Source organism: Anopheles ziemanni, chromosome 2 (genome assembly GCF_943734765.1).
Source record: "Anopheles ziemanni chromosome 2, idAnoZiCoDA_A2_x.2, whole genome shotgun sequence".
Classification (NCBI taxonomy): domain Eukaryota; kingdom Metazoa; phylum Arthropoda; class Insecta; order Diptera; family Culicidae; genus Anopheles; species Anopheles ziemanni.
The window spans coordinates 26,837,262-26,863,799 of record NC_080705.1 but is presented as its reverse complement, the minus strand read 5'-3'; the positions used below and the strand labels follow the sequence as shown (position 1 = coordinate 26,863,799).

The 26,538-nt window shown below is 43.9% G+C and overlaps 1 protein-coding gene across 1 annotated transcript in view; it reads right to left on the bottom strand.

Annotated features, from left to right (window-relative positions):
• The window catches only part of LOC131293304 (uncharacterized), a 109,974-nt gene that overhangs the window by 81,182 nt on the left and 2,254 nt on the right, over positions 1 to 26,538 (bottom strand). Inside the window, exons 2-5 of the mRNA XM_058321384.1 lie at positions 12,936 to 13,037; positions 12,339 to 12,427; positions 2,948 to 3,049; positions 65 to 183 (exon numbers count right to left, since the gene is read on the bottom strand). Coding sequence (XP_058177367.1) covers positions 65 to 183; positions 2,948 to 3,049; positions 12,339 to 12,427; positions 12,936 to 13,037 — 412 coding nt within the window. The remainder of the gene's footprint in view (positions 1 to 64; positions 184 to 2,947; positions 3,050 to 12,338; positions 12,428 to 12,935; positions 13,038 to 26,538) is intronic.

The window sequence follows — 26,538 nt, the reverse complement described above, 5'->3', positions numbered from 1 at the left end:
ACGTTGAAAATTTCTTTTGAAGTATTTTTTCTGAAGTAAATCATTTTGTGGACGGCAAACATACCTGTTTTTCCAACACGGTGACTGTATTTTCCGTCAGTTGATGCTCTCCGTTCTCGTTCAGCTCGAAGTGGGATGCGTTGGCTAAACGAACCGTCATCTCGTACTTGGCTCGCCCTCGACCTGTGGGACAGATTTCAATTTCAATTTGAAATGTATTTATTTACCTGGGGTCATTTATAAATCTTAAAATAACCTTCGAAATTAAACACGAACAGCACTCTACAGACGGTTGGCCGACAGACATATTTGTATCCAAAGCAGGAGCTGACAAATTGTAAAGCCATGGGAAGCAAGTGATCATGAGTACAGAAAATATTTCGGCAAAAAGACACGTGTTAAAATAGATCTGGACCTGAAGACTCGACTTGGTGCATAGAAGGCAAATTCAGTTAAGTAAGACGGTGCGATCATTCAGATCGTTCAAATTCAACTTAAATCGTTTTGTAAAAATTGCGATTAACAAACAAATTGACCATAACAATAATATTTTCAATGAAATATAATAAAAACTATCCCCTTACCAAAATATTTCAAATTACAATATTTGAACTTTTCCTTTTAATTTCAACTTTCTGCTAGTAACCTTAATTTCTTACAGGGTCCCTTGGTGGAATTCCACGAGGCAAAATATTCCACCGTAACGAATGTTGAAAAGCCCAACCCAAATGGAAACACCGGCACGACTAATAGAGGATAATCTCTTAGCTTATCGCTTCAAACTACTCCGTTTTGTGCCACTCCACTATCGGTTGATTAGTTTTTCCCTTTTAGAGGCTTCTCGGCCCTCTCCGGGCGCCCAACTGGTTTTATCATCGGTTTCGCAGCATTCGGTAGCCATTATCTGCCTTATCTGGAATCTTATTTCATCAAATCATTAGCGATGGAGGAGGGAGAAAGCGGGAGTGAGCGAGGGAATTATCTAAAGAACAGTTACAAGAGCACCCGTCAGGAAAGGAAGGAACGAGCGAGAAGGAATACGGATGGAAGAAACAGGAAATGAGATAATTTTGCCCTCGCCACCGTCGCGTTGTCAGTGGATTTGTGAGAATTTGGCTAAAACACTTGCTTTCCATTTCCCCACGCTTATCGGCGTCGGACTCGGCGTAGCAAAAGACACGAAGCGGGTCGAAAGGGATGGAAAGCTGGTGCTGCATTCGTCCACCGCCCTGGTACTGGTATAATGAAGTTTAATAATGCGCCCCCGAAACGATTAGACTGCTGATAATCAACCTATTAAACTAATGCATAATTTACGCCTATGTCAACCCCGTCCGAGGACGATACCGGACGATTTCGGGGTTTCCCCAACAAGAGCCCCCCCTGCTCACGGGAAGCTTCAGGAAGGGACAAACAGAGTATGCAAAAAACAAACACAGATTCATAGAAAACCTTTAAATTACCGAATTAAGTTTCGCTTACCGAGCGTAACTGTGAAATTATTCATTACCCAAAGAAAAAAGAAGGGGGAGCTTTCGAGGGCTGGGGAAACGACAACAGAGAACTATTAATCACTAGAGCTTCCGAGCAAAACCCCGTTGACACTGTGAAGGCTTCGGTGGGTTTCGTGTGCAAACGATTATGCTAATTTGGGGAAAGCATCTCGAGCCAAAGTCCAGTCGAGCAAAGAAGCAAAGGATAATCGAGTGTGTGCTCAACCGTATGGATTAACTTTCGGCTATGATAAGCCTCTGTTGCTTTATCAGGATTTTTCAATCGAACAACTGTGCACGGGTTGTTGGTTTGGGAAATTCCGCATACTATTAAAAAGGCACGTACGGTACTTTTTTTAATCAGTTCGGGGTATTTTATGTAGATGACAATATGATTTAATTGCTTCGTAGAATCATTACAATTTCCTTCATCGTGTTTGTGCCACTGTCAGTTCAATCATTAGTTTTATTTATCAGAAAAAAAATAATCAATTTAAATACTTGTTAATGAACTGTATTAAAGCTCATTTAAGTGGTCTTTATCAAAATGACCAGCTATGCTTTGTCTAATGGTTGTAGCGACAACCGTGCCTCGAGCTGATTCCAATGTTTACGATGCAAAGTGACACTTACGACAAACACCGTCAACTTTATCCTTGTTCTTGTTTTGATTGAGAAACCCCTGCCAAATGGCGCTCGGCGCTAGAAGAAAAAGGAAAAACTTTTCGTCCTCAACTTCCCGGAAGGAATGGTCCATATTATACGCCCGTTCAGAATCAGCCAGTGGTTCGTGTCTGCGCCACCGGTTTCGGGATTGATGAGAAGTTTATTATTTCGCCCCGAGCAGGTGAAAAACGTTCCGACCGGTTTCGTGTGGACATAACAAGGCTAAACTTTGTCGTCCATGTCGTCCCCTGCGCTCCTGCTTCTGGACAAATACTTGAGCTTTACTTTACTTGTAGCGACAACCGTGCCTCGAGCTGATTCCAATGTTTACGATGCAAAGTGACACTTACGACAAACACCGTCAACTTTATCCTTGTTCTTGTTTTGATTGAGAAACCCCTGCCAAATGGCGCTCGGCGCTAGAAGAAAAAGGAAAAACTTTTCGTCCTCAACTTCCCGGAAGGAATGGTCCATATTATACGCCCGTTCAGAATCAGCCAGTGGTTCGTGTCTGCGCCACCGGTTTCGGGATTGATGAGAAGTTTATTATTTCGCCCCGAGCAGGTGAAAAACGTTCCGACCGGTTTCGTGTGGACATAACAAGGCTAAACTTTGTCGTCCATGTCGTCCCCTGCGCTCCTGCTTCTGGACAAATACTTGAGCTTTACTCGGAGTGTTTGTTAGTGGCAGAAGTTTCAGAATGCTGAAAGAAATGCCAGATCCCTCACTCGCCTTTCCCACCCACTCGTACAGGAACACCTGTGTCCTCGAGAGGATACGATACTTACTAGATGACGATATGCTCTGGTCACACCGGCAAACGTCCTGGCTGTCAGCGGTCGAGATACATTGGCGAAAGCAATCCTCGCCCTCCTTTTCCAGATTGCATCCTGTGGGAAAATGGGAAAAAAGCTGGTTAGTGTCGTTTGATTTAAAAAAAAAAAAACTAAAAATCGAGAGGAACGAACATGTGAGAGGGAAACAAGTCACATAAAATTAACCTCAAAGGAGACTGCTTGAATGTAAGATCACTTGCTTTCCGTTTGAACTTTTTCAACCCGATACCGAACGCTACAATATTCAGCACTTCAAGACACTTACATTTTCTAGGGATGAACCTGCCTTCACACAACTCATTCCGAATCGGACACTTTCAGCACCCCGCCCAGCAAGTATTGGAATGTCGTCGTTCTCATTCGAAATTAATTTGTATCCACTTCGGAAAGGGTCGGGCAGCATGGAGTAGTGATTGTGAATGCGCCCTACGATACAATCATTAGTACGAACAAAATGGCGCATCATGATGCGCTATATGATATGGATCGTTATTACGAGTATGAGTGTTCCGGCACAGTTACATTCAAGTTCAGAGGAAAAATAACAGAAAAGCAGCATGCAACCACATTCACCAAACTCCCGGACATTTTGGTCGTAATAAGGAAGGTTGTGGCAGATAACTCGCTTCGGGGGGTTCGTTTTACAAAAAAACATTCCCGTACTACTTGGAAAAAATACTCACACATACACTCGGGTGAAAGAAAAAAACAACTTGGAAAAAGGAACAGGCAGTGCGAAATGGTTCATGGACTGCTGGGGTTATATTTTATGCTTATCATATCTGGCCCATCGTACATGTGTGGGAATAGAAATAGCACAGAGCGGAGAAGCGATGGGAAAACCGGACCACTTTCTCCGACAAAAAAAAATGCGAATCGTGTTTTTCTGCCCCATATGACTGACACCCTGAAGCACCCTCGATGGTAGAACATCTCGACTCCAATCTCAATCAGGCACAACGCTGCAAGCGGTCATTTGTGGCAAAAGCGTACCTGGGTGAAGCAACCCGAAGCGCTACTCCCATTGCGATACCAGACTTCCAAGTAGGCCACCGTTGGGCGTAAATCATCGGTTGGTAAATATTTAACGAGCCCCCCCTGCCGGGGGTGAAAGAAATATGAAACCCCGGAACTAATGGAGAGGGAATTTCCGACTTGAGCGTGTGGTCTTTTTTTTTTTATTTCGACCTTTTGATGTTGGTACACCAATTTTGACATGAAGTATCGACAATATTTTTATTACTTATAGTATTTGGGTATGAAATTTGAATGTCTTTGTTAGTTTTCAAACTCAGGAGAAAGCCTCATTTGCTTCAAAAGCTGGTGAACGGAAGATAAGACTGTTAATCCCGTATACAAACTCCAGTAACTGAGTGGTTCCATTAGACAGCACGATTGAGTGAAGCGAGCGCGAAAACGAGATACAATTTCGACCTTAAGCTTAGATAGCAATAGCGAAGGTGAACGAGCGAAGCGAGCGCGAAAGCGAGATGCACTGTGCTAACGCGTTAGGTTCCCCTACGCACTATGCTGTTGCTAAGGATACCAAGGATGCAGGATGGAAGAGGAAATTTTCCTTGCGCTCTGATTTTTGGTAATCGATGGTTACATTGATTATCGAAGGTTACTTTGCCGAAAAATAAAACAAAGCAAAGCGGAAATCTGCTACACAGTTTCATTCAAAGTTTGCAATGAAACGTTTTCATGATTTGGGGGACAATTTTTTCGAACATTGTATTTACTCTTGGGAAAGGGAGTACTTCAACATGATGAAAATAACCAAAGCAGAATAAAATTAGTAATAAAACTACATCCATAAGGTTAGGCCCTGTAAACGGGCCGTGTTACCGGGCCCTGTAAACGGGCCGTGTTACCGGGCCCTGTAAACGGGCCGTATTACCCGGCCATGTAGACGGGCTCTGTAAACGGGCCGTGTTACCGGGCCATGTAAACGGGCCCTGTAAACGAGCCATGTAAACGGGCTCTGTAACCGGGCCCTATAAACGGGCCGTGTTACCGGGCCATGTAAACGGGCTCTGTAAACGGGCTCTGTAAACGGGCCGTGTTATCGGGCCATGTAAACGGGCTCTGTAAACGGGCCGTGTTATCGGGCCATGTAAACGGGCCCTGTAAACGACAATGTAAACAGGTCTTGCAAACGGGCTCTGTAACCGGGTCCTGTAAAATGGGTCCTGTAACTGGACCGTGTAACCGGGCCGTTTTACCTAGTCCCGTATACAAACTCCGCTAACTGAGTGGTTCCATTAGACAGCACGATTGAGTGAAGCGAGCGCGAAAACGAGATACAATTTCGACCTTAAGCTTAGATAGCAATAGCGAAGGTGAACGAGCGAAGCGAGCGCGAAAGCGAGATGCACTGTGCTAACGCGTTAGGTTCCCCTACGCGCTATGCTGTTGCTAAGTTATACCAAGGATGCAGGATGGAAGAGGAAATTTTCCTTGCGCTCTGATTGGTTCCACGAGCTGATGAATGTTGAACGATTTTTTGGTAATCGATGGTTACTTTGATGATCGATGGTTACTTTGCTAGAAAATAAAACAAAGCAAAGCGGAAATCTGCTACACAGTTTAATTCAAAGTTTGTAATAGGAAGAAAATGAAACTTTTTGATTTGGGGGATAATTTTTTCGTACATTGCAGTTACTCTTGGGAAAGGTGGTGCTGCAACGTGATGAAAATAACCAACTCAGAATAAAATCAACAATAAAACTACATCCATAGGGCCCTGTAAACGGGCCGTGTCACCGGGCACTGTAGCCGGGTCCAGTAACTGGATCCTGTAACTGGGGCGTGTAACCTGGCCGTGTTACCGGGCCACGTAAACGGGCCGTACTACCGGGCCCTGTAACCGGGTCATGTAACTGGGCCGTGTACCCGGGCACTGTAAACTGGCCCTGTAAACGGACCCACTTACCGGGCCCTGTAAACGGGCACTATAAACGGGAACTGTAGACGGGCCGTGTTACCGGGACCTGTCAACATGCCCCCTTACTGAGCCCTGTAAACGGATCCTGTAAACGGGTCCTGTAAACGGGCCCTGTAAACGGGTACTGTAACCTGACCCTGTAAACGGGCCCAGTAACTGGGTCCTGTAACTGGGTCCTGTAACTGGGCCGTGTAACCGGGCCGTTTTACCTAGTACGATATAAAATCCCAATCCGATAAGCTGCGCATTTCTAACGAAAGAAAACTCTGCCAAAAGTTCACGAGAAACATACAAAAAAAAGCCGAAAAGCAAATAAAGAATGCGACATCATTAATATGCGCCCGAACACGAGCAACTATTGTAGCGGCAAGGGATATAAATTTGATCACCGTTTGTCGCTGATAGGACCGAAAGCCGAACGACTGCCGAGACGCGCGAATCCAAAAAGGGAGGGAAAAAGTTTTTCTCACCTCACCGCAATTATGCGCAATCCACACCGGGCGTCCATCGTTACCGACACCGTCACCACCGTTGCCGCCCTAGGCTGACTTTCGTTCAACGCAAGAAGCATTGTCCAAAGTTGATTTACGACATAATTAATGTCGTTTTCACTTCCGACGCACCAAAGTTTGCCGCCCGCCGGGGGAGACTTTCGTGCGAGCAAGGCGTAAGAAAAGCCCAAAGTCAGACGATTCGAAGTCGAAAATTCGCGAAACCGCACCCGCCGGCAGAGAAAAGTGGAGCAAGGCGACAGAAAAAGAACACACCCGGAGTGAATTATTGACTTCCGTTCGATGGAATTGAACAGTTGTCGGGATGCTGAAATCCAAAGCTGGCTGCATTCGTGTTTTTCCTTCCTTTTCTTGGTGTTTTGTGCCCCCGGGTGGGTGATGCCTAGGGAGGGGAGGATATAAGTGAAAACAAGCCTCTCAGAAGATGTCACTTCTTCGTACGCTCGGACTGACCCACGCTGACAGCTGCGACCGAAAGCCGGAAAATGCTACCGGTTTATCCAATTTCTCCGTGGATTAAAATGACAGCCCGGTCACCCCCACCTTCGGGCTGCCCCAGCTGCCGGTCCAACCCCGGAACAATGCAACCGCGTTTTTGGGGGCCGAGTTTGTCGGTTAGATTTCCACCGGTCGGTTCATTCTCCCTTCGCACCCTCCGGGGAGTTCCAGCGTTGAAACGCTCGCTTTGCGCGGTCGTAATAAATTATGAAAGTTTCCCAAATAAAACAGCAATAAATCTTGTTAATTTGCTGATGAGGAAGTGCAAAGTAGGTGCCGCCCTGCAACAGCCCCGGAAACGTACGCAGCGCGGTGGATGATTTTTCTTCACTCCGCCTCAACGTTACGCTCGCTCGAACTGGGGGACTTCGGGGCCCCGTGGGACTAAGAAAAACACACAATCCGGAACTCTTCCGAAAAGCTTCCACGCGGTGCACAAAAGTTCCCCTGTTCAGCGGGCGTAGCTGAGTGATGATGGGAAGAAAGAAAAGGAACCGACGAACAACTCCCAGGTGGGAAATCTTGCTGGCGGTTCTGATGAAGTTAGAGTTGAAGAATCGTGCGCGTGTCCGTGACATTAGGGCGGGGTGGAATCGACAGCTTTCACCTGCCCGCGAGGGAGTGCCTGAAGATGGAAGCGCAGCAGTTCTTCCCACTGCAACAGTGGTTCCTCATCCCTTCAAGTGTCTATTGCAAAGCAAGAATATTTAAACTGAGCCAAAAGTGCGAACGAAGCTAGTGCGGCTTTTTCTTTTGCCGAACCCGACGGTTCATGACAAGCTTTAGAAAATCCAATTAAAATTTGATAACATTTGCAAACTCTAAAGTACTGCCGACTGTTGCGCGGTAGTGAAGGCGAGAGAAACTGTGAACCATTAAAGTGGGAATTATTCTGCGCGAGCTCCTTAAGTAGTAAATTGCTAAGTTTTCTTTCTTACCGCAGCGTAAAAGAGCGGACTTGAAGCGAAAGGAACTAATTGCATTAAACCGGTACGCATAGCATGCAACAAGTCGGAACCTAATTTTTGTCCGGTTTTGGCACCAAACTGCAAATCTTTGCTACTTGTTATTGCCTTTTCAGGTCACTTTATGACCTTAATTACCGATTGTATATTTTATACAAAAATACTTTCAAAACAGGATACTTTTGAATGCTTTTGGTTGTGCATTTTATTTAATACATGTCGTTTCAACACATAAAGTAGGAAGAATTAGAATCAAATGAACAAGAATAGAAGCATTCTATTTTTAAAAGTCATAATTTTCACACGTATATTTCACTTCGAACCTCATCGTAATGGAACAAAAATTGCCAATGGAATATCGATTTCTTTTCTTCAAATTTCAGTGTGTTGAAATGCTTCTTTTTTGGTGGAAAAACTTTTTCGACGGCATACAACGAAAAACCCTTATCGTTGCAATGGTATGATGTATTACTTGAAACTTGCAAAGTTAGAATGTTGTTCTAAACTAGTTACATATTGGTGTCGGTGAAATATGTGTGTGTTTCGATGAGATCTCCATGAATGATGCAATGGGTAAATAAATAATACAACAACAAGAAGAAAAAAGGAATGCGGAAAATGAAAAAAAAATGTAAAGTTCACCTGCCCGACGACCCAACTGTTCCCATTCATCTGCTTCAAAGGCTGCCACAAAGGTAAAGTGGTTGGTTGGATGCGGTTTTTCCGAACCGTTGTATATTTTTTGGTTGTTGCTTTCCCCTATGCAAAGGTATGCACGTATAGAGAACATACCGTTTCCTTCGAAAAAATTCAAATGTTTCACGCTGAAGTGGTGAAAAAGTTTTCCCCTCTTCAGCTGCCGTTAGTTTATTTCAAATTTAACTCGTTCTGTGTGTATTCCGTCTTTTTGCTCTATGGTTGCGTTTCTTTACAATTCTGGTTTCACTCGACCGACAGATGCACCACAGTTTTGGCGATTGGATGGTTGGGTGTGGATTGATGAGGAACGATACTGTTTTCCACGAGGTTTCCATTTTTTTTCTGTTACACCCGACCAAACAACCAGTTGTTGGACACGAACCAACACATAAGAGCCGATCCGATCTCTCTTGGTGCGCGGGAGAAGACAAAAAGAAAAGCACGCCAAAAACTCAATAAAAATTATTGAATTTTATCTTATTAACTTTGAGCAAAAATTCACTTTTATGACTTTTATCATTGTTGCCTGCGGTTCGTTTTCCCCTGCCTTCCCTGCAAAGAAGCGATCAAATGGGTCTGAGAAAGGCGAAAACTTTTCGCCCTCCCCCACCCCAATCAAGACCCCCCTTCGGTTGTTCACATTTTGCTGTTGCTTTGTGCAAAATTTACTTCCACCACAAAGTAGCAGTTTACGTTGCAAAACATGATTCTTTGGCTCACTCCTGGTGGAAACTGCGGCATGTGGAATGAAAATATTATTTTTCCCGTGCTACGTACATCACGGGCCCTTATTGGCCCTTTCCAGGGGGGGTTGAAGTGCCGTGGAGAATATTTGCTAGCTCCTTACGCTCGGTTTCTTCGGCTCGCAAACCCTCTTGTCGGCACCATCTCTGACGTTTGCATTGTGATTCTAATCGAGTAAAAATGTCGATGAAACCAATGAGGCACTCGATCAATCTCGGGACGGCGCAACAGGCAACAGCACAAGCGACGTTCGTTAGTGGGAGCCAAACAATGTTTGTTGAATTATTCATAGCCTCGTTTTTTCCCACGAAGAATTGATTTTCTCCCGCGGCGAAAGGAAAGAATTTAAAATTGGGTTTTCGCTACGTAGAGTAAGGACCAAAATTTACAAATTTACAAGCAAGTAATAGTAACTGGCAATTTTCCATTTTTCGTATGGATTGTATTGAAATCGATACACTTGTGAAGTTGTTGAATTTATTCGAGATAATCTTGGGCCGTTATAAATGTTGTGGATCAAACGAAACGCATTACATTAAATTCAGCAGAACATGCACCGTTATCAATCTAAAAACCATCCATTTAATTAGTGTGCAGTAGCAACTTCAACAACTGTGAGCACGGCAAACGAGTGAACGCACCCTTGAAAATCTGCCCGAAAGTTGCTGAAAATGTAGCTTTACGGAGAAAGTGCACCCACACCGAGTGGCGCCAGATTTGATTGCCTTTTGATGGCTCGAACGCGCGCAATCAATCAACCAAATGACAGTTCATTAAATTGGGAGCAAAAGAGCGATGGTCGACGATTCGGAGGATTAGAGTAATTTCAGCAGCAATTCAGTTTTTTTTCTCCCGAATCGAACAGTAAATTGAGTGAGTGTAATGCAGCAAATCAAGATAATTGCCCATTCCGTAGCATATTTGAAATGGGATGGAAGCTTGGGTTTTGTGACGAATGATATCTTTGAATCAAATTTAAAATTAATGCTTCATTACGAGCACTTCACGTCGAGTTCGGCTGGAGTTCGATGGCCCCAGCACTCGTCGTACTGCATGTGGATATTTGATCCATATCTACCGAGAGCCTTCATAAGTTATTGCTGGAGTCAATGAAAATGCAACCTTCCGGGAAAAGCTATAAAACTAATTGCAGTAAATGAAAGGCGGTCAGACTTTATCCCTCTTGGAAAAGCACTGGCTTTTATTCTCTCAGCGCTCTTCCTCGAAGTCTTGTTAGGATGTCTGGAAAAAAAACACACACACACACATACATCCTAGTCCATCCATCATCTAACATTCACAGACGATATTCCTGGAGATATTTTTATTTTATTTTTTCACTTTTCCTACCCACTAACCAACCAGTAATAGAGCAGTACAATAAAAACCTTCCCGACCGAAAAGTGCTCGTTTCCATAAGTTGAACCATCACTCGTGTGAACCCTCGCTGCGTTTTGTGAAAATATTTCAAAATGAATTTTTCTTACAAGCATCTCCGCTCCTGCGATTTTCCCTTTGCTTGCCTGTGCGGTTTCGCGTAGGTTGGCCTTTCCCGGTGGATAGGTTTTTGAGGGAGAACATCCGGACCGAAGTACGGATAAATCCGAAAGAAAGACTAAACGCGCAGTCGACCAGAGCAAATCCACGTCCGTGGGCATCGGCCCTTTGCCCGGCAGCCCGACAGGTGGTAGTGTACGTTCATCCACAACGATGCCAAGCGGACGAATTCGGCTTTTTCGGTCCGCTTCGGGGTCCGAACTTGCCCCCCCTCTGGCCAACGAGCGGGGGAGGCTGATTTAATTAAAGATAAGAATCAATTTCGTTTTGAAAATTATTTCCTGACATGCACCACAACAGCGCTACCCTCTGCTTCTACCGGGGAAAATCACGCCCGTTTGATCGAAATTTCCTTTCTACCAGCTCGTAGTTCAAAGTACGTACCGTGTTCCTTCCGTCGCTTGATTCGGGTGTTTGAGGTGTACCTGCGCCACCACTTGGGGCCTCTTTTCGGAACGATCCCACCCTAAGCACGAATTTAACCAAAACAACGACAGAGCGAACCAATCCGATCCGACCAATCCAACGTAAAACACCAGGCGCCTCCATTTCGATATTGAACTTCAACCGAGTGCGTGTTTCTTGAACATAAAATCAATATACCGTGTGGTATGCGTCGATGGTACAGTTGAGGTTGGTGTGAGTTATGCGAAATGCACCCAGGTGTGGGCAAATACACACTCGAAGCGTACTAGAGAACAGATTTTCCGAGTAGGGCAAGCCCTGCATCCCTTACGACCTGCACTTCCACGGCATAGCGATGCTGTGAATGGAGACTCGGCCGTACGTTGGGGTCAGAGTTAACAAGGTATCTTCACATTATCTGTTACGCACACGTTGGCACTCGAAACGTTTGTGAGGAACTCCTTTTGCGTTGTATTGCTAGCACCAGGTCAAACTTTCTGCCATCAATTACCAATAAGCTAAGTCTCTCAATATAATTTTCAATAAAACCGAAGAGTATCGGTACAGAATAATACACTTTTAAACGCACAAACCCATGCACAAGCCCACTTGGGTAAACTCCACACCCACAAAGGTCGCGACATTAAATATCACCGAGTGGCACGCATCAAAGATTTACCAGCCTTGCGCCAGGCAGGACCGTCGCTTCCGGAAGCATCGCCCGTTTGATGTGCTGCCGAAGGGATCTTGAGCATAAACGCTTACAGCCGGGGATCGTTAAAGTGGCTAATTAATTAAAAGCGTTCCTCTCCTACCCCTTAGAAATTGTCAAACATTTTAATCTGGCTGGAAGGTGGCAGGTAGGTTGGCGGGAGACACTTCATCGACGACCTCCATCAATGCCTTATGTTGCAAATCCGGGCAATATTGCTGAAGGCAGGAGCGCTAGTAGGGTAGAGCGAGGTTTGAGGGTTGAGGGAGCCATTGGAGTGGGCTGAAATGTTTACCACACTCACCTGTGATCTCGTCGTACTCGCTGATCTCGCACCGGCTGCCTTTGAACCCGGCCGGACAGATACAGGCGATGGCGTTGTCACCGACGTGCCTGGAAAAGACGGTGCAATGACAGAAGACAAGACGCTTAGAGCGGATGTTTTGTTAATGAATGGAAAACCGTGAATAACGGTGCGGTTGGTTGGGTCGGGGGGGGAGGGGGGGGGGGGGATTGAGGGTGAACATTAATATTTTAGCAGAGCCGAGGGTGGATACGGTTCGGGTGAAGCGGACAACCTCATAATGTGTGACGTTGCGGAGTGCTACAGCTTAGCGGTGGCTTAAATCTGTGTAAAAATAATTGATGATGCCTGTTAGTCGGTGATTAACTGAAAGTTATGAAGATAACACACTTCCCCCGGGAAGACGGTAGCTCGGGGATAAAGGATATTCTCATGAACAGGGAGGGACGTACACATGCTAAATTTCAAGACACATTGTCGAGCAACGAAAGAGATTAAAAGCCACGCCATGGTTTAATATTGTAGTAGTTCGAAATAATCCTGCGAGACTTTGATACGAATTTGGATTGGTAATTAAATCTATGCTCTGAAACTTACTTGCACGTTCCTCCATTTTCGCAGATATTTGCATCCTTGCAAAGTGGTCCATCTCCGCAGTCGGAGCCACTGAATCCGGGATAACAATCACAATAGTATGACCTGAAATTAGAGGAAAAGGGATGTTTTCGGTCAGAAAAATTTAATTTAATTTGTAATTCGATACGACCCAATGTGTTGAAAAACATAGTTTACAAGTAGAAAAAGGCACAATCTTTATAAACCAAACGAGATAAATGGACGTGGCAATATTTCATTTTTTGAAATTAATCCTTTGATAGAATCGTTTTTTGAGTTAAAACGAATGAAATTTTAATGAGTAAAAACTAGTAAAAATTAGGTTAAAAGGACTAAAAAGATAATGAATGTACAAACTATATGCACCTGCATGAATGTGATTTGTTTTTGCTAAAGCTTTTCATTTTTTTAACATGGAAAATAGTTTGAAAATGATTCTTCTTTCCCTGAAAATGTTGTTCATATCAATCAAATTCTTCACTCGTCGTTATTTGTGCATAATTTCAAGTTTTGATCGCTTCATCTATGTCTTCTATTTTAGAATTGTGATAGATGTAGGTCTTACGAATCTTCTTTTGTCGCTTATATATTTGTACTAAATGTTCATAGGTTTATATACTACGTGTGTATATAAAATAGTAAAGCAAAACAAGTCACATGTGACATAATGTTTACAATGCCTATTCTTAAAAGAAACCATCCTAATACTTGTTGGTTGTATGATTTCTGTTTTGTAGAAAATAAGTTTTTATTGGATGACTGCTGGTCCACGTTAGTTTTTAATGGCAGTATCACATTTTTTGATACAATTCAATATATCGTCGGAAGTTTCCCTGCTTTAAACGAATGGAACTTATATCAGGGTCAACCTGTAGTAACCTTTGAATTGTGCACGCTGAAAAGCTTAAGCTTTCCACCCTTTGTATCGATTAACATATCTTACAGTGACAACAGAAAAACGCCATCATGTCAATCCAGCCTACCATGCCACTAATAGCCGACCGTAAGATGCAAGTTTGGCCGTAAAAAATGAACTCCGCAAGGCAAGCAAGAACAACAATGTATGGCGACTTTCTCCCCACAGCAGTACAAACCCCAGCGATGCGAAACGACCGCACCGTTTGCGCGTCAGTAAATCTATTTTTATTAACTTTGTGGTAAAATTTATTGTCCTTTCATGAATATTCATCCGTGTTGCGCGTGTCCGCATTAGGCGCGCGCGTTTAGGACCCTCGCCGCACTAGCTTTCTAGCCGGGAGGGGAAATCCGAAAATTGTGAAAAAGCCCACCCAAGCAGCAGGATGGGCAAATGGGCCACCAGCGCCGCGTAAGGATTTCAGTGGGGGGAGTTTTTTAAGGTGAAATGGGTGTTTTTCTCCCCGTTTCCCGCGCACGGGTTTGTGTTTTATTTTATTTCCCACAGCCTAGAGCTTGGCCAGACCTCAAATGGTTTACCATCTGTTTGCAGGATACTTTCGCAAACAAATGCTTACCGCAAGTGAGTTGGATTCCACTTTCCACACTCGGGACCTCCACGGGAGGCGGGAGGGGGGAGGTGGGAGGTGTGAGTGGAAGGGAGACAAATGAATTCACATTCTTCCGGGACAGATCCTCGAGGACACCCGCCCGTCATTGCTATCTCACGCGGTCGTCATTCGTGAGAAAATGCGAGAATCCCCTTGTGAGGCGCCGAGGAAGAGGAGCTGGCGCACTTCGGAAGGCAACGAAATTCAATTTGTGACGATTCGTTAGGTGACGCCTTTTTGCGTGCGCGAAAGTGGAGATGGTATAACGGAGGAGAAGAAAAAAAAATGTACCACCAGTGGCATTTCCCATTCGAGGTGTAATCCTTTTGCGTGTACAGCGACCATTCAAATGAACCTCGTAGAATGGAACGCACTGAAGTCGTGAAACGGAAAAGCCGTGGAACGGAAAGCCCAAAGACATCCCGCTTCCCTAGGCGTCAGCTGAAAGAGCTTGCGAAGCTTTGGATTAGGGAGGGAAAAACTTTTTCACGTTCATCGTCCCTCATCGGGAGTCATTTTTTCTCTTTCTTTCAAGCGACTTCTCGCAGAAGAAGCAACTTTGGTGGGCGGAAAGGAATCCGTGACCGGGGGACGAAGCCAGAATGGAGTTGAAAAACACGCACCCCACACTCGCCGTGGCAGGGTTCGTTAGTTGTGCTGAAGAGGACTTATTTATCAACCGAGCGACGAGCGGTGCAAGACGACGGGGGTGGAACGGAACTGAAAGTATTTGCAAATAATTTGCTTACACGACAGTATGACTTCCGGTTTTTTCTTTTGGCACCCGGTTCGGGTTTTACGGGGAGCACGATTCGAAACGCGTTTTCTCTAAATTGAGTTTTTAAATTTTACAGCGTGGCGTAAAACGGTGAATGTCGGTTAAAACTCGAACCATACCATAATCATTGCTTGTCCTGACGGTAAAATTGAAATGCAAACTACAATGTTTATTTTGGAATACCAAAAGAATTTATGTTTTCATTTTTAAGCTACGACAGCTTCGCGAAATTAAATTTGAAATAAAAGCATCTTCAAACACGATATGAAAAGCTGGATGAAGAAGATGAGTTTTACTGCTTGATTTGTGTTGAATAGCTTGATTAAAGAAATATTTTAAGATAAACAAATCAAATGTAAGGGAGAGTCATTTAAAACTGACCTACCAAGTTCCTAATATCTACTAATAAGTATCGAAGCGCGACGCAAAACGGTCTATTCACGGTTTAAAACCAAACATGTGTGACGATTTACATACTATCAATGCCGTTTTCCATCCAAACACAGTAAATGTCAATTATCCTAATATTTTAAAATAATTATTATTACTAGATGCGTTGTTTATCTTTTATGTAATTTTAGAAGACATTTTATTTTATGTTTCATAGATCATCAGCATTCTAAAAATTTTGTTATGACTGTTTTCTTATTATAGTTATTTGTGTTCTTCGTGGTTTACAAAACCTACAAATTTTTCAAAAGTAGCTTTAACAACCTTTTTTCACCACACTCCACAGGAAGTATAATAATGTGTTTACACATTCCATTGCGCTGGACGGAAGCTGCCAGATTAATTAGCGCCCTTCGACCATATTTCAAGGTGCTTCATGTGACTCGCACTCCGATTTACATACGCTTCGTTTCAATCAATAATTAATGTCCATAATTTCCATAATGGGTGCGATCATTGTATGCACGCTTTGAGTGGAAATCCTCATCGTATCGCTACCGACCGACGCCACCGTAGACCAGCCACTCTCCCGTTGGTAACCCCGGATCAACATCGGTGACCACAACGAGAGCCGCTTCCACACTTCATTACACTTGTCCGGAAAGTGCGGTTTTCTGGACAGAGCATTTAATGACTCGCCCTGCATCCTCTTCACTCCCTCCCCGGCGAGCGTTTCCTAACGCCCGGGGTTTTGCGGGCAAAACGCCCAAGTGCCAGCCAGTAAAACAATCACCCAGAATCATAATCAACTGAAGTGCCATCGAGATGATGAAGCTGTATGCAAACACACATGGGTGCAGTGGGTGCTAAAGGGAGAAGGAAAGTAAGATAAGGAGAAAAACGAATCATGATAATAATCAACAGCTCGCCACAAAACTGTCCCTTCGAGTGAGCGAGCGGATGGCCACCGGCTCGTTCCAACCATCCCCTGCTCGCCATCCGTTTCCTCCACGAGAGCCATTAGTCTCGTCTGGAGGCCGCACAAAACAAAAAATAACGTAGCGGAAGCACATAATTTATTAACGAATCATTGCCCGACACTCGTACGTCACTGCCAGAAATAGCCGCCACGCACATCGCACATGTTCATAATCGGGCCGCGTCGCGCGGAGGCCATTTTTCTTCCCGCGCCTACCACCTACCCGGCGTTCCGCTCTATCCACCGCTGGAAATGACCGCTTCTCGAGACCGGGCCCGGGTTGTCGTGCGGCACGCGAGAGGAAGTAACAAATGGCTTCAACTTCTCGGCACACTCGCCCGGAACCGATGTCCTTTTTTCTGCCTCTCTTTTTTGCTTTGGAAAAAACGGCCTCGCCGCCAGGATACTGATGTGTTTTAATTCATGATCGGCCCCGTCCGGTTCGGGCAGAATGGCCCCAAGCGCCATTAAACGCCCGATGTCACTTCGTTCGTCGCGTGCCAGCGTACAAGATTGGATGCGCTCAATCGCGGTGACCAATCGGTGGGATAATTTTCCGTATCATTTGCACGGCCGGAACCGCTGGCCGAGGTTTGCACATTCATTTATCTATACATTTTGTTTTGCCTCCTTTTCCGCAGTGATGTCGTACAGATGTTTTCCTTGTACTTTCTATCGTCATGTATGAAAGTCGATCGTAGGACTTGGTTTGTTTGTTCTCCGCTTGGGCTATGTCACGATGGCAAACGTACAGGTTATTTCTATTTCTGTCACGTAAAATGACAGTTTCGTGAGGTGTTTTACGGTATTTACCCTAATGGAGAATCATTTTTGGTACACCGTTTATCACCAGTAAAGCCATAGGCGAACGGAAGAGTGATCTATGGACGCGAACATTTCGTTTGTTCATGAGATGAAGCCTTAAACGCATAAAAGCTTAGTAAATATATTTGTCGAACTTTTGTACTAAAAACTTCAACAAATGCATTTAGAGTGTTTATATTATGAACAGTTTGATCTCTAATGGAGAAAAGTTGATTCAATGCACCGTTCTACGAGTAATTTTGTTATTGATGTTAAAGTTCATCTGCAGTGAAAACATTAGAATAACGACATTCTAAAAACGTTCGCAAACACAATTGTTTCGATATTTGCATTATTAAAAATGCACTATACTTACTAATTCTCTAAAACCACTATCCCCAGAGTAGTTCAAAATGATGCAAAAGATTGTATTATTTTTGAATGCACCCATTTGAAAAAAAGTATTTTAGATATCGAAGGATATTCGAATTTTTATAAATATTCTAAATCACCTTTATGAAAAAAAACTCATCCTGTAACAAGTTTTAGAATACCCATGGATAGTCATCACGTGTTTTCCAGATGGTGTATTGCTTCAGTTCAAAAACAATTCGAACACAAATTATTTGTTTCTCATTTAGGTATTGAAATAGAAAACCTAAAGTACATTGGTAACTCACTTTACCACACGGAAACAATTCGAAAAAAATCCATTAAATTGTGTTCAACACACTGATGGAGATGGAGTGCGTGTATTTTAAAATTATGTTACCATTTCTTCTCCACCATAGCGCAAACGTTTCTTCAACTCCTCCATGCTTTCCCGCGGCACGGAAAAACATACGTGAACGACATCGTCACGTACTGCACCGTCTCGACGGAGGATGCCACAAAGTGTTCCATTAGCGCCTCGGTGACGGAAAAGCGCCCATTATTACTTTGCGCTGGCCCGTTATCCGGTTCCGCTCGCAACGGGCACGTTTCGCCAGTATGAAACTTTCCCGGTGCTAGATCTCCATCCCGTCCGTTGGCTTTTGTCCGCCGGGGACGCTGTCTTACGACCGATGAGCACCGATCGGCTCCGCTTCATCGCAACCAACGCCAGACACCGTATAGGCACATCAACACAAACACAATCCTCTTTCAACGACCGTGCACGGAAAGGATCGGTTCGTCGGTGTAGAAAAATGGCTGCTGCCAGGAAAAACAAGTCGACGCACGGTGGAGGTGATTTATCTTTTAACCTGAACTTCATTTCACGTTGCGGTCAGCTCGAACGTCGTCATTATGCTCAACGCTGGTGTCCAGTGACGGGAAAATGATGGTCATCCTACAATAAAAAGGAAAAAAATAACAACAACAATACACACGCCCCCGTGTGCGGTGATGAACACGAACCCTTTCATCCAGGATCTTTCCAACCAGTTTGACGGCGACCAATAGGACACGGGATGGATGAGAGTCCGTGAGCCACTCCTTCCCAGGTCGACAGGTCGGACGTCGGGTCGGTGTCGGTTGTTGTCCATTTTAATGGCTTCTTGCTTGCTCGGGCAATCTTTTCTCGGTTGTCCGTACCGTAAATTGACCGTTAAACAACCTCACCTCCGGGGTAAGTGTCACGCACGTGCGCACGGATGCTGTCGGGGTCATCCGTGGGAGGTTCGAAAAAAAACTGGAAAATTGATGGACATAGGTTGCACTCTAGTTTTTCTTTATCCCTACAATAGGGTAAACACTTCTCTGGTTGCAAAAAATATCTCCATCCACTAATCGGGTAGATCGAATGGAAGAAAGATGCTTGTCAATCTGTCCATTGAAAATGGAGATGCAGCACTTTGTGGCTCGCTTGACGCGTAACTGCGGAGTAAATGAAGCATTAGTCAAGCTCATGACAATTCATTTCGATTACTGGGCATTTCATGGAAAAATGTCCTTTTCATTGCCATCAGGAAGGAAAGTAATCAAGGACTTTTGATGTGCGAGGATGCTGGTAAATTTCGTCGAAAGTGTTTCATTCTCCTTTGCGGAACATCTCTTTTTGCGACCAGTTGGATAAGTTTCCTTCCGGAAACTTATTTTAATCGGCGGTTACGGCAGAGAAATGCTTCATGGAATCTGATACATTTTCCTTCCCGGAATTGGCATCTTTGATCCTTTTGCTTTTCTATTTGCTTCGTTTGACAGGAGTTACCGAATTGGACTTCAAATGCATTTTTTTTTATATTCCAATCCTTGGCGTTTCCTTTGTAGTACAAAAGCAATTTCGTTTCCCTAAGTAAGTGAATATCTAATGCCTCCACAATTGGGTTTCTATAGTATACGTTGCGTCTGCACGTCTCAGCACGGAAATTATTGAATTCACAAGACGTTGGTACGTTTTCAAAAGCATTTCAAATTAGTATGCAGCCACCCGCAAATAATTCTAGCTTCGGATTATTTTCAACAAAACCTGCTTTCCCTCCCATTGTTAAAGAAAACAAAACAAGCTTTCTTACGAGTGCATGCTTACAAACGAATGTTTACGGTTGAATAATCCATTTTTGAACGCATTTCCCTAAAGCTGCACTTCAATTTCTACCCCAGACGCTTGGTTGTGCAAATAAATTACATACAACAAAATCCCTTTGCCCGGTAGAACGGTAGCCATAGTTTCCCCCTAGGCAGGGAATGTAAACCGTTGCTTGATGAGATAAATGATTTAAGTAGACCGTGCGTTTTAGCAATGACGGGACGTAAAAGGTAAAGGTTTGTTTGCGAAACGCTTACCGTAAATGTGCCGGACCGATTTCAAACAACGTTCAACAGTTCAACGGCTCGGCCAGCTCGGGAAGCTTATGAAAAACCATTACGTCAACAGTTCGTGCTCGAAACGTGTGCCATTTAGTGTCGATAAATGCTTTGTGCCGGAGGGGCTCGAAGCACGCCCTGCCTGTTCGGTGTGTGTGTGCCAAGGAAAACGCATGCTTGATGTGGTGAAGAAAATAGAATTTCGAAGGCGGGTGGCAAAGAATGGTCGATTCCCTTTCCGAAGCCGTCTGGCGGGTGAGTTAAATTACCGTAAAGCAGACTTGCCGAGCGGTCGCACGGTTGAGCGATATTTGCTGAATCGAACCGATTGAGTTTGCTTTAATGAACGGGTGGAATTGGTGGAATTGGTTGAATTAGACACGTTCACCAATTGCAGTTTCGAGCGTAAATTGGATCGATGTGGAGTGTGCTTCTGTTGATGTGTCTGCTGCTTGAGCACATTTGTGCCGGCAATGAACGATAACGATAAGGAAAAACTGAACGCCGAAGCGGCACGATAAACTCTTCCCCTCGTTAAGGGATCATACAGCACGATCGGGTACTTAAAACTTAATCCGGTGGTCCCCGTGAGCTTGGCGGAAAGAAAAGAACCGATTACGATGTCACCGGATAAGATTTGAATTTTGATTTGCGATTGAATTGCCATCCGCCTTCTTATGAAACCCGGTGAGGGCCGGAAAACGTTCGCCGGCACCTTCCGCCACGTTTGCTTTGATATGTAAATTGTGAGCTCCCAGCTCGTTACATCGAAAATTGCAATCCGGACCGGAGATTTCCCGCTGCAGTTCATTTGCGTGGCCGAGATTGCGGCGTGTGGGGCATCAAAAATGCAACTGCAATGAAACTTCAAAGGTCCGACAACTCGTCTAGTCATTTGGTGCAGCACCTCGGGGCGGTTTCAATGTACCGTTTCTGATTTTCTTTGCAGCCGTTACATCGTTTCGGTTTGCTTAGGGAGGAAAGCAAGGGGGAGGGGGCAGAGAAAAGGGAGGAAAATTCGTACTTCCAAACCCAGGATGCTCATCATCGCTCCCGGTCGGTGTGTTGCGTGAGTTTTTGATGTGCGCTTCCGGAAGCCCTTCTGCCTCAAAACCGGAAGCACCGGAAGTGTCGGGTTGCGATGAGTCGGGAGGGTCTGGGGTGGAATCATCGTTAGTGGTATCGCCCGGGTTGAGAAGGTGGTACGACTTCTGCACCGATCACCGTCCAACTACAGCTTACCGTCGGACCCCCGGAAGTCTCGGCCAAGAACCTGAGGCATCATGAATAAATGATCTGCGGAGGCTTTTCGGTTTTTATGAAACGACGAGGTGAAATGTAAAACGGCTCCCAGCCAACGGGTGTCGTTGTGCGTTTATGCTGTGTGCCGGAGAGCAGATAATCCTCTTGTGGGCTCGCCCGGGAAAACGCCGCTTCCGGTATGGCCTGGATGGCCAGCCGGCCAGTATGCGTGCCTTCATTCTGGAGCGGGAGGCAAGCGGAAGAACCGATTCACTTCCGCCTCGATAGCAAACCTTGCTGCCCAAAAACCCGCTCCCCGGAAGCGAAGAAAGTGCTCGCTCGACTGGGAAAATTCATTCCACCCGGAATCGGATTCTTCTCCCAGGCCATTTCACAATCTGGGCCAAATTTATCATATTTAATTCAAAACGTATATTACGCCCCGTGGTGGTACTTCTTCAGAAGCCAAGAAAGCCGTGTTGAACTATTCCGTTCCGTGCTTCCGTTGAATATTTAACTTGTAGAAGCGTCCAACATAAGCCGCGTGACTTCGTTTTCCACCTTCTTTGGGAGTTAGGGTTGTAATTTACAGCAAACGTAGCAAACTATTCGTGTCATCGGAATTAATTACCAGGAACGTTACAGCGTTTTACATCTCACCTAGCAACCGCGGCAGTGTATGTAGAACATCAAAAATGATAGCCTACTGCAGAGTATTTGATGTTGAATCGCAAAACCCACAAGTGGCAACAGAAACGGGTTAGTAGAAAAATCATCACTTTCTAGGATCTACCAGAATGAAAGTTGTCGCGTGGATGTTCGAAGTAGGCACGACCAGTCGAGGGGTGCAGGTAAAAGTAGGGGAAAATCGCTTTTCGATCGAAAACATACTTTTGCGAGGATTGTTGTGATTCGCGCTCGTTTTCTGATGCGAAAAAGCGATCATAGCCTACCTTATCCTGTACCTTTCAACTGGTCGTCTCTACTTCAAACATCCATGAGACAACTTTCATTCTGGTAGATCCTAGAAAGTGATGATTTTTCTACTAACCCGTTTCTGTTGCCACTTGTGGGTTTTGCGATTCAACATCAAATACTCTGCAGTAGGCTATCATTTTTGATGTTCTACATACACTGCCGCGGTTGCTAGGTGAGATGTAAAACGCTGTATTACGAAAGTTCATTAAACCATATCTCTTCATATTGAAGCTAAAACATATTTTAGCAAAACGAAAATGTAAACGATTTCTTTGAGAAATTTAACGATACAAAACGTAAAAAGATTAAACTGTGTCGATTTCAAATTTGTTGCGACAATATTCACCGAGAATGTACATTAACACTAGAACTACCGCTTTTTTACGCTTGAAACTTAAGCACAAATTATTTTCAATATTAAAAAGAAACTCTTTATTTTTGAATAAATAAAAATTAACATTCCACTGGATGTGTGAAAGTTATGCATTAAAATTTGGTAGAATTGTTCAGCCATAAGAAATAAATGTGATTGAAAAAGTTCTAGTGTTAAAGAGCATCAATGAATATTTCAACAACCTGAACCTAAAACATATTTTAGGAAAAGCAAAATAAGGATAATTCCTTTAAAAAAAAAACTGATAAAAACTTATTTATATAGAGTTAATCCTTTTCCCCTCTTCCCTATCCCAGAAAGAAAATTACATGCATCTACAAACAAATCTATTTCGTAACGCTGCGGATGGATTTAGTTGTATTTAGCAAACGAAATGCCTACGTTTAAGCTTTCTCCTCGCTGACTTTGTTGTGTGGACTGACACTGAAAGTATCTCACTCCTAGAATGAACGATATTCGTGCCCCTCCTCCCTTTCACTTCCCCCTACTGTATACGTTTTGGCGCGTGGAAAGCGATGCTCTGGCTCGTGCTCGAAGATACGGTGCGTACTACCTCTGAAGCCTCGGGCAAAACGAAAGACAAACCGGCAGCGTGTGCAGGTGGTATCTAGTGGTATGCAATAAAAAGAAATCTCCATCAAGTGACAAAGGGATACCCCGTGTGCATCACGGTACCGAAGTGAACGCAACACTGGATGAAGATGATTCTACCCTCACTCAAGCCGGTCCCAAACAAACAGGAACCCACGGAAGCTAAACCGCCGCGGTAGTCTAGCCATCGTGCGCACTCCGAGAAGGAGATGGAAAAAGTGAAAAAAATAGGATATCCTGAGGGCACATCCGGACCGTTGGCTTTCCTCTTCTAAATGGCCTGCATATACAACCGGCGCACAATGGAAGTCGTAAGTTCGGCGAGAAAGTGAGCTGAGATTTCTTTTTTTCTGTTCGTGAAAGAAATGTAAAGAAGGACCACAGCACCGGTAAAATAAATGAAAATGTACGAACAGACAAACGCTAAGCCCTGCGATGGATGGTCTTGACCCACAAGCCGACCGCAGCACGCCCCTTTGTGGAAGCATAATAAATACACTTGAACCGTCGTTTGCGCCGTCGGTTTCGTTCGCAGCTGTTGCTGCAAAAATTCAAGGTGAGATGGCTGCTAAACTGCTCCATGAATCTCCGGCCAGATAGGCCGACGTCCGGCGTGCAGGCTAGAGATTTTTCCAAGCAGCTGCTATCCGGAATGCCGAGCGATGCGCTTAGAGTGGGATAATTGGAGAATATAGCTCCATCGTGCTGGGCTTCTTCAACTTCTTTCTCAAAAATGTTCCTCCTACCCGGATTAGGTTGAGTAAGACTCGTTTTCTTTGTTAGTCCAAATTACTAGGAAAAATTTCATGAAACGGATTCTCTTTCGTATTCGCTTTAATTAATTCAATAGGAAAATTCTGCCCCACAGCTATGAACGACCGAACATATTTCGGCAAATGTGTTTTCTTTTCTTCGTAGATTGATTTAAATTAGAAAACATGTTCTTTGTTTCTTTGTGCCACAGGGCAAACTCTTCTTTAAAACTCGTTTATCTTTTGTTCTGCAAGAAAAGCTGCTTAATTTTTTTTTTTCTATTTTTACAATAACGTATTTAATACAAATATTTTATTAAATTTCAGTTGTATGAATGGTGAAGGTGGTATAACTAAATTGGCCAAACACTTAGGAAGAACTTTGGAAGAACTGAAATAAGGTGATTAAAGTATTTTTGATTTTCTGCATGGTTTCGTAAATAAAAATGAATAGGGTAACTGTACCAATAGTGGTGCACTTAGTACTGTAAATACCAAATAGGTGTAATTGATGAGTGTTAAGAACACAATATTCTACATATTTGAATCAATTATGATCGAAACATGACTTTTCTTCCGAAAAACATCTATTTTCACCGTAAACCATACAAAATACACGTAAAAAGCGTATTTTTGTTCCTAGTCGGTTGCTCCTATTATGGTGGTATGGTTCCTATAGTTGTGGTATCGTGTTCCTATAGTGGTGGTAGTACGAAAAACTTGAATATATTTTGACTATAACTTATTTTTGAAGCATATTTCAAACAGAACGGTAAAATACTCCTTGACCAATGTCGTTGAAAAGACTGTATTGTTTTACCGAAATATGTCCAATTTTAATTCATAAACAATGCTCTGAATATTGCAGCTAAAACTATAGTACAAGCTTTATAGCGTATCCTTCGCCCGCTTTCTTTTTTCTTTCCTCTGCTTCTTCTGCTGAGCCTTCTCTCCAGTTCCGCTTTGTTTATTTTGTAGAAAGAGAATAAAATCACTAAATTTACCTGATTACATTGGCCAAAACCGGAATAAAACTAAAATATGCTTGTGAAAAACTCTATGGCTACTATAGGAACAACTCAGGTTTTTGTGCCTATAGTGGCACTATAGTAAAAACTATGAAAATATAATAAAATTATGCTAAAATGCACTAAGTTCGTATAAATCAATTATATTGGAGTATGTCAGTAGCGAAATCATATAGTTTTAATAATTTTGCAGTGATTTGTAGCCTTAAGGAAATCATGATATTCGTTATAGATTCTTAAGGAATGTAGCATGTTGGGACAACCTGTTTTGAAAATATGAATTTTGGAGCTTCTATATTACGGAATGAGATGGTTCATCATTTTAACACTCCGCAGAAGATCAAAGAACATTTCATAGAAGAACAAATAACTCCATTGTATATATATCTGCGTAGAGCTAAGATTTTATTCCACTACAACCACTATTGGTACTAGCTCCACTATGGGTGCACTTACCCTACAAAATGTTATGTTTTCTATGGAAAAACTGTTCAACAAAACCTCTTTTCTCAACTTCAAGTGATTTTGAAGCCGAACACACTTCGCGTTGGCATTAATTTTTCAGTAACACACTGAGTAACACGCCACGGTGCTCCCCGAATAAAACCCGATAGCCCCAGATGAATTTCAATCGAGTATTGCTTGCACAATGCTGGTGTTAACTTTATTTATTCATACCATTTTTCCGTTGCCACTTTGACTTCCGGGTTGACAATCCCGCTACCGAAATACTCTTTCCCGCCCGCTTCCCGTCTCGTCACGACACATTCGCAGAAAAATGGTAACACCCGGCTAACATTGTACTAACACAAATGTTGACACTGTCCCCATGTATGTCAACCCGTCGCCGCAACCGCGGCACCGACACCTCCACTTGCCCGGTGCTAAAATATTTACCCAGCGCCGTACGCTGTTTGCCACCCGAAGAGTCGAAGAGCCTTTGCGAGTGCGCGACACGCGATGGCGCGACCCTGTGGGTGAGGTGGTGCGGACATATTTTTCCCGGTGACATATTTGGTATCTTCCGCTCACCCGGTGGCGTGTTCCCGATGGCGGAAAAACGGAGACGGGATGATAGGGAGCCATCCTTGTGATTCAAACCTCCCCGATTCCCGGTACGGATTGCGTCGTATGTTTCGAGAAAGTTCCATCCCAACCAGGGCCTTCCACTCCTCCACAAAGCTGTGGAATTTCTTGCGGTGTGAGAATGCGCCCTCCCTGGACACCCTGGGAAGATGTCGAGCAGTGCAAAAGGGCGTACGCTCAAGCGAGGGCGAAGGAATAAATCCGCGTCATTCGTTTTCGCAGCGATGACAATTTGCCAGATGCAACGCTG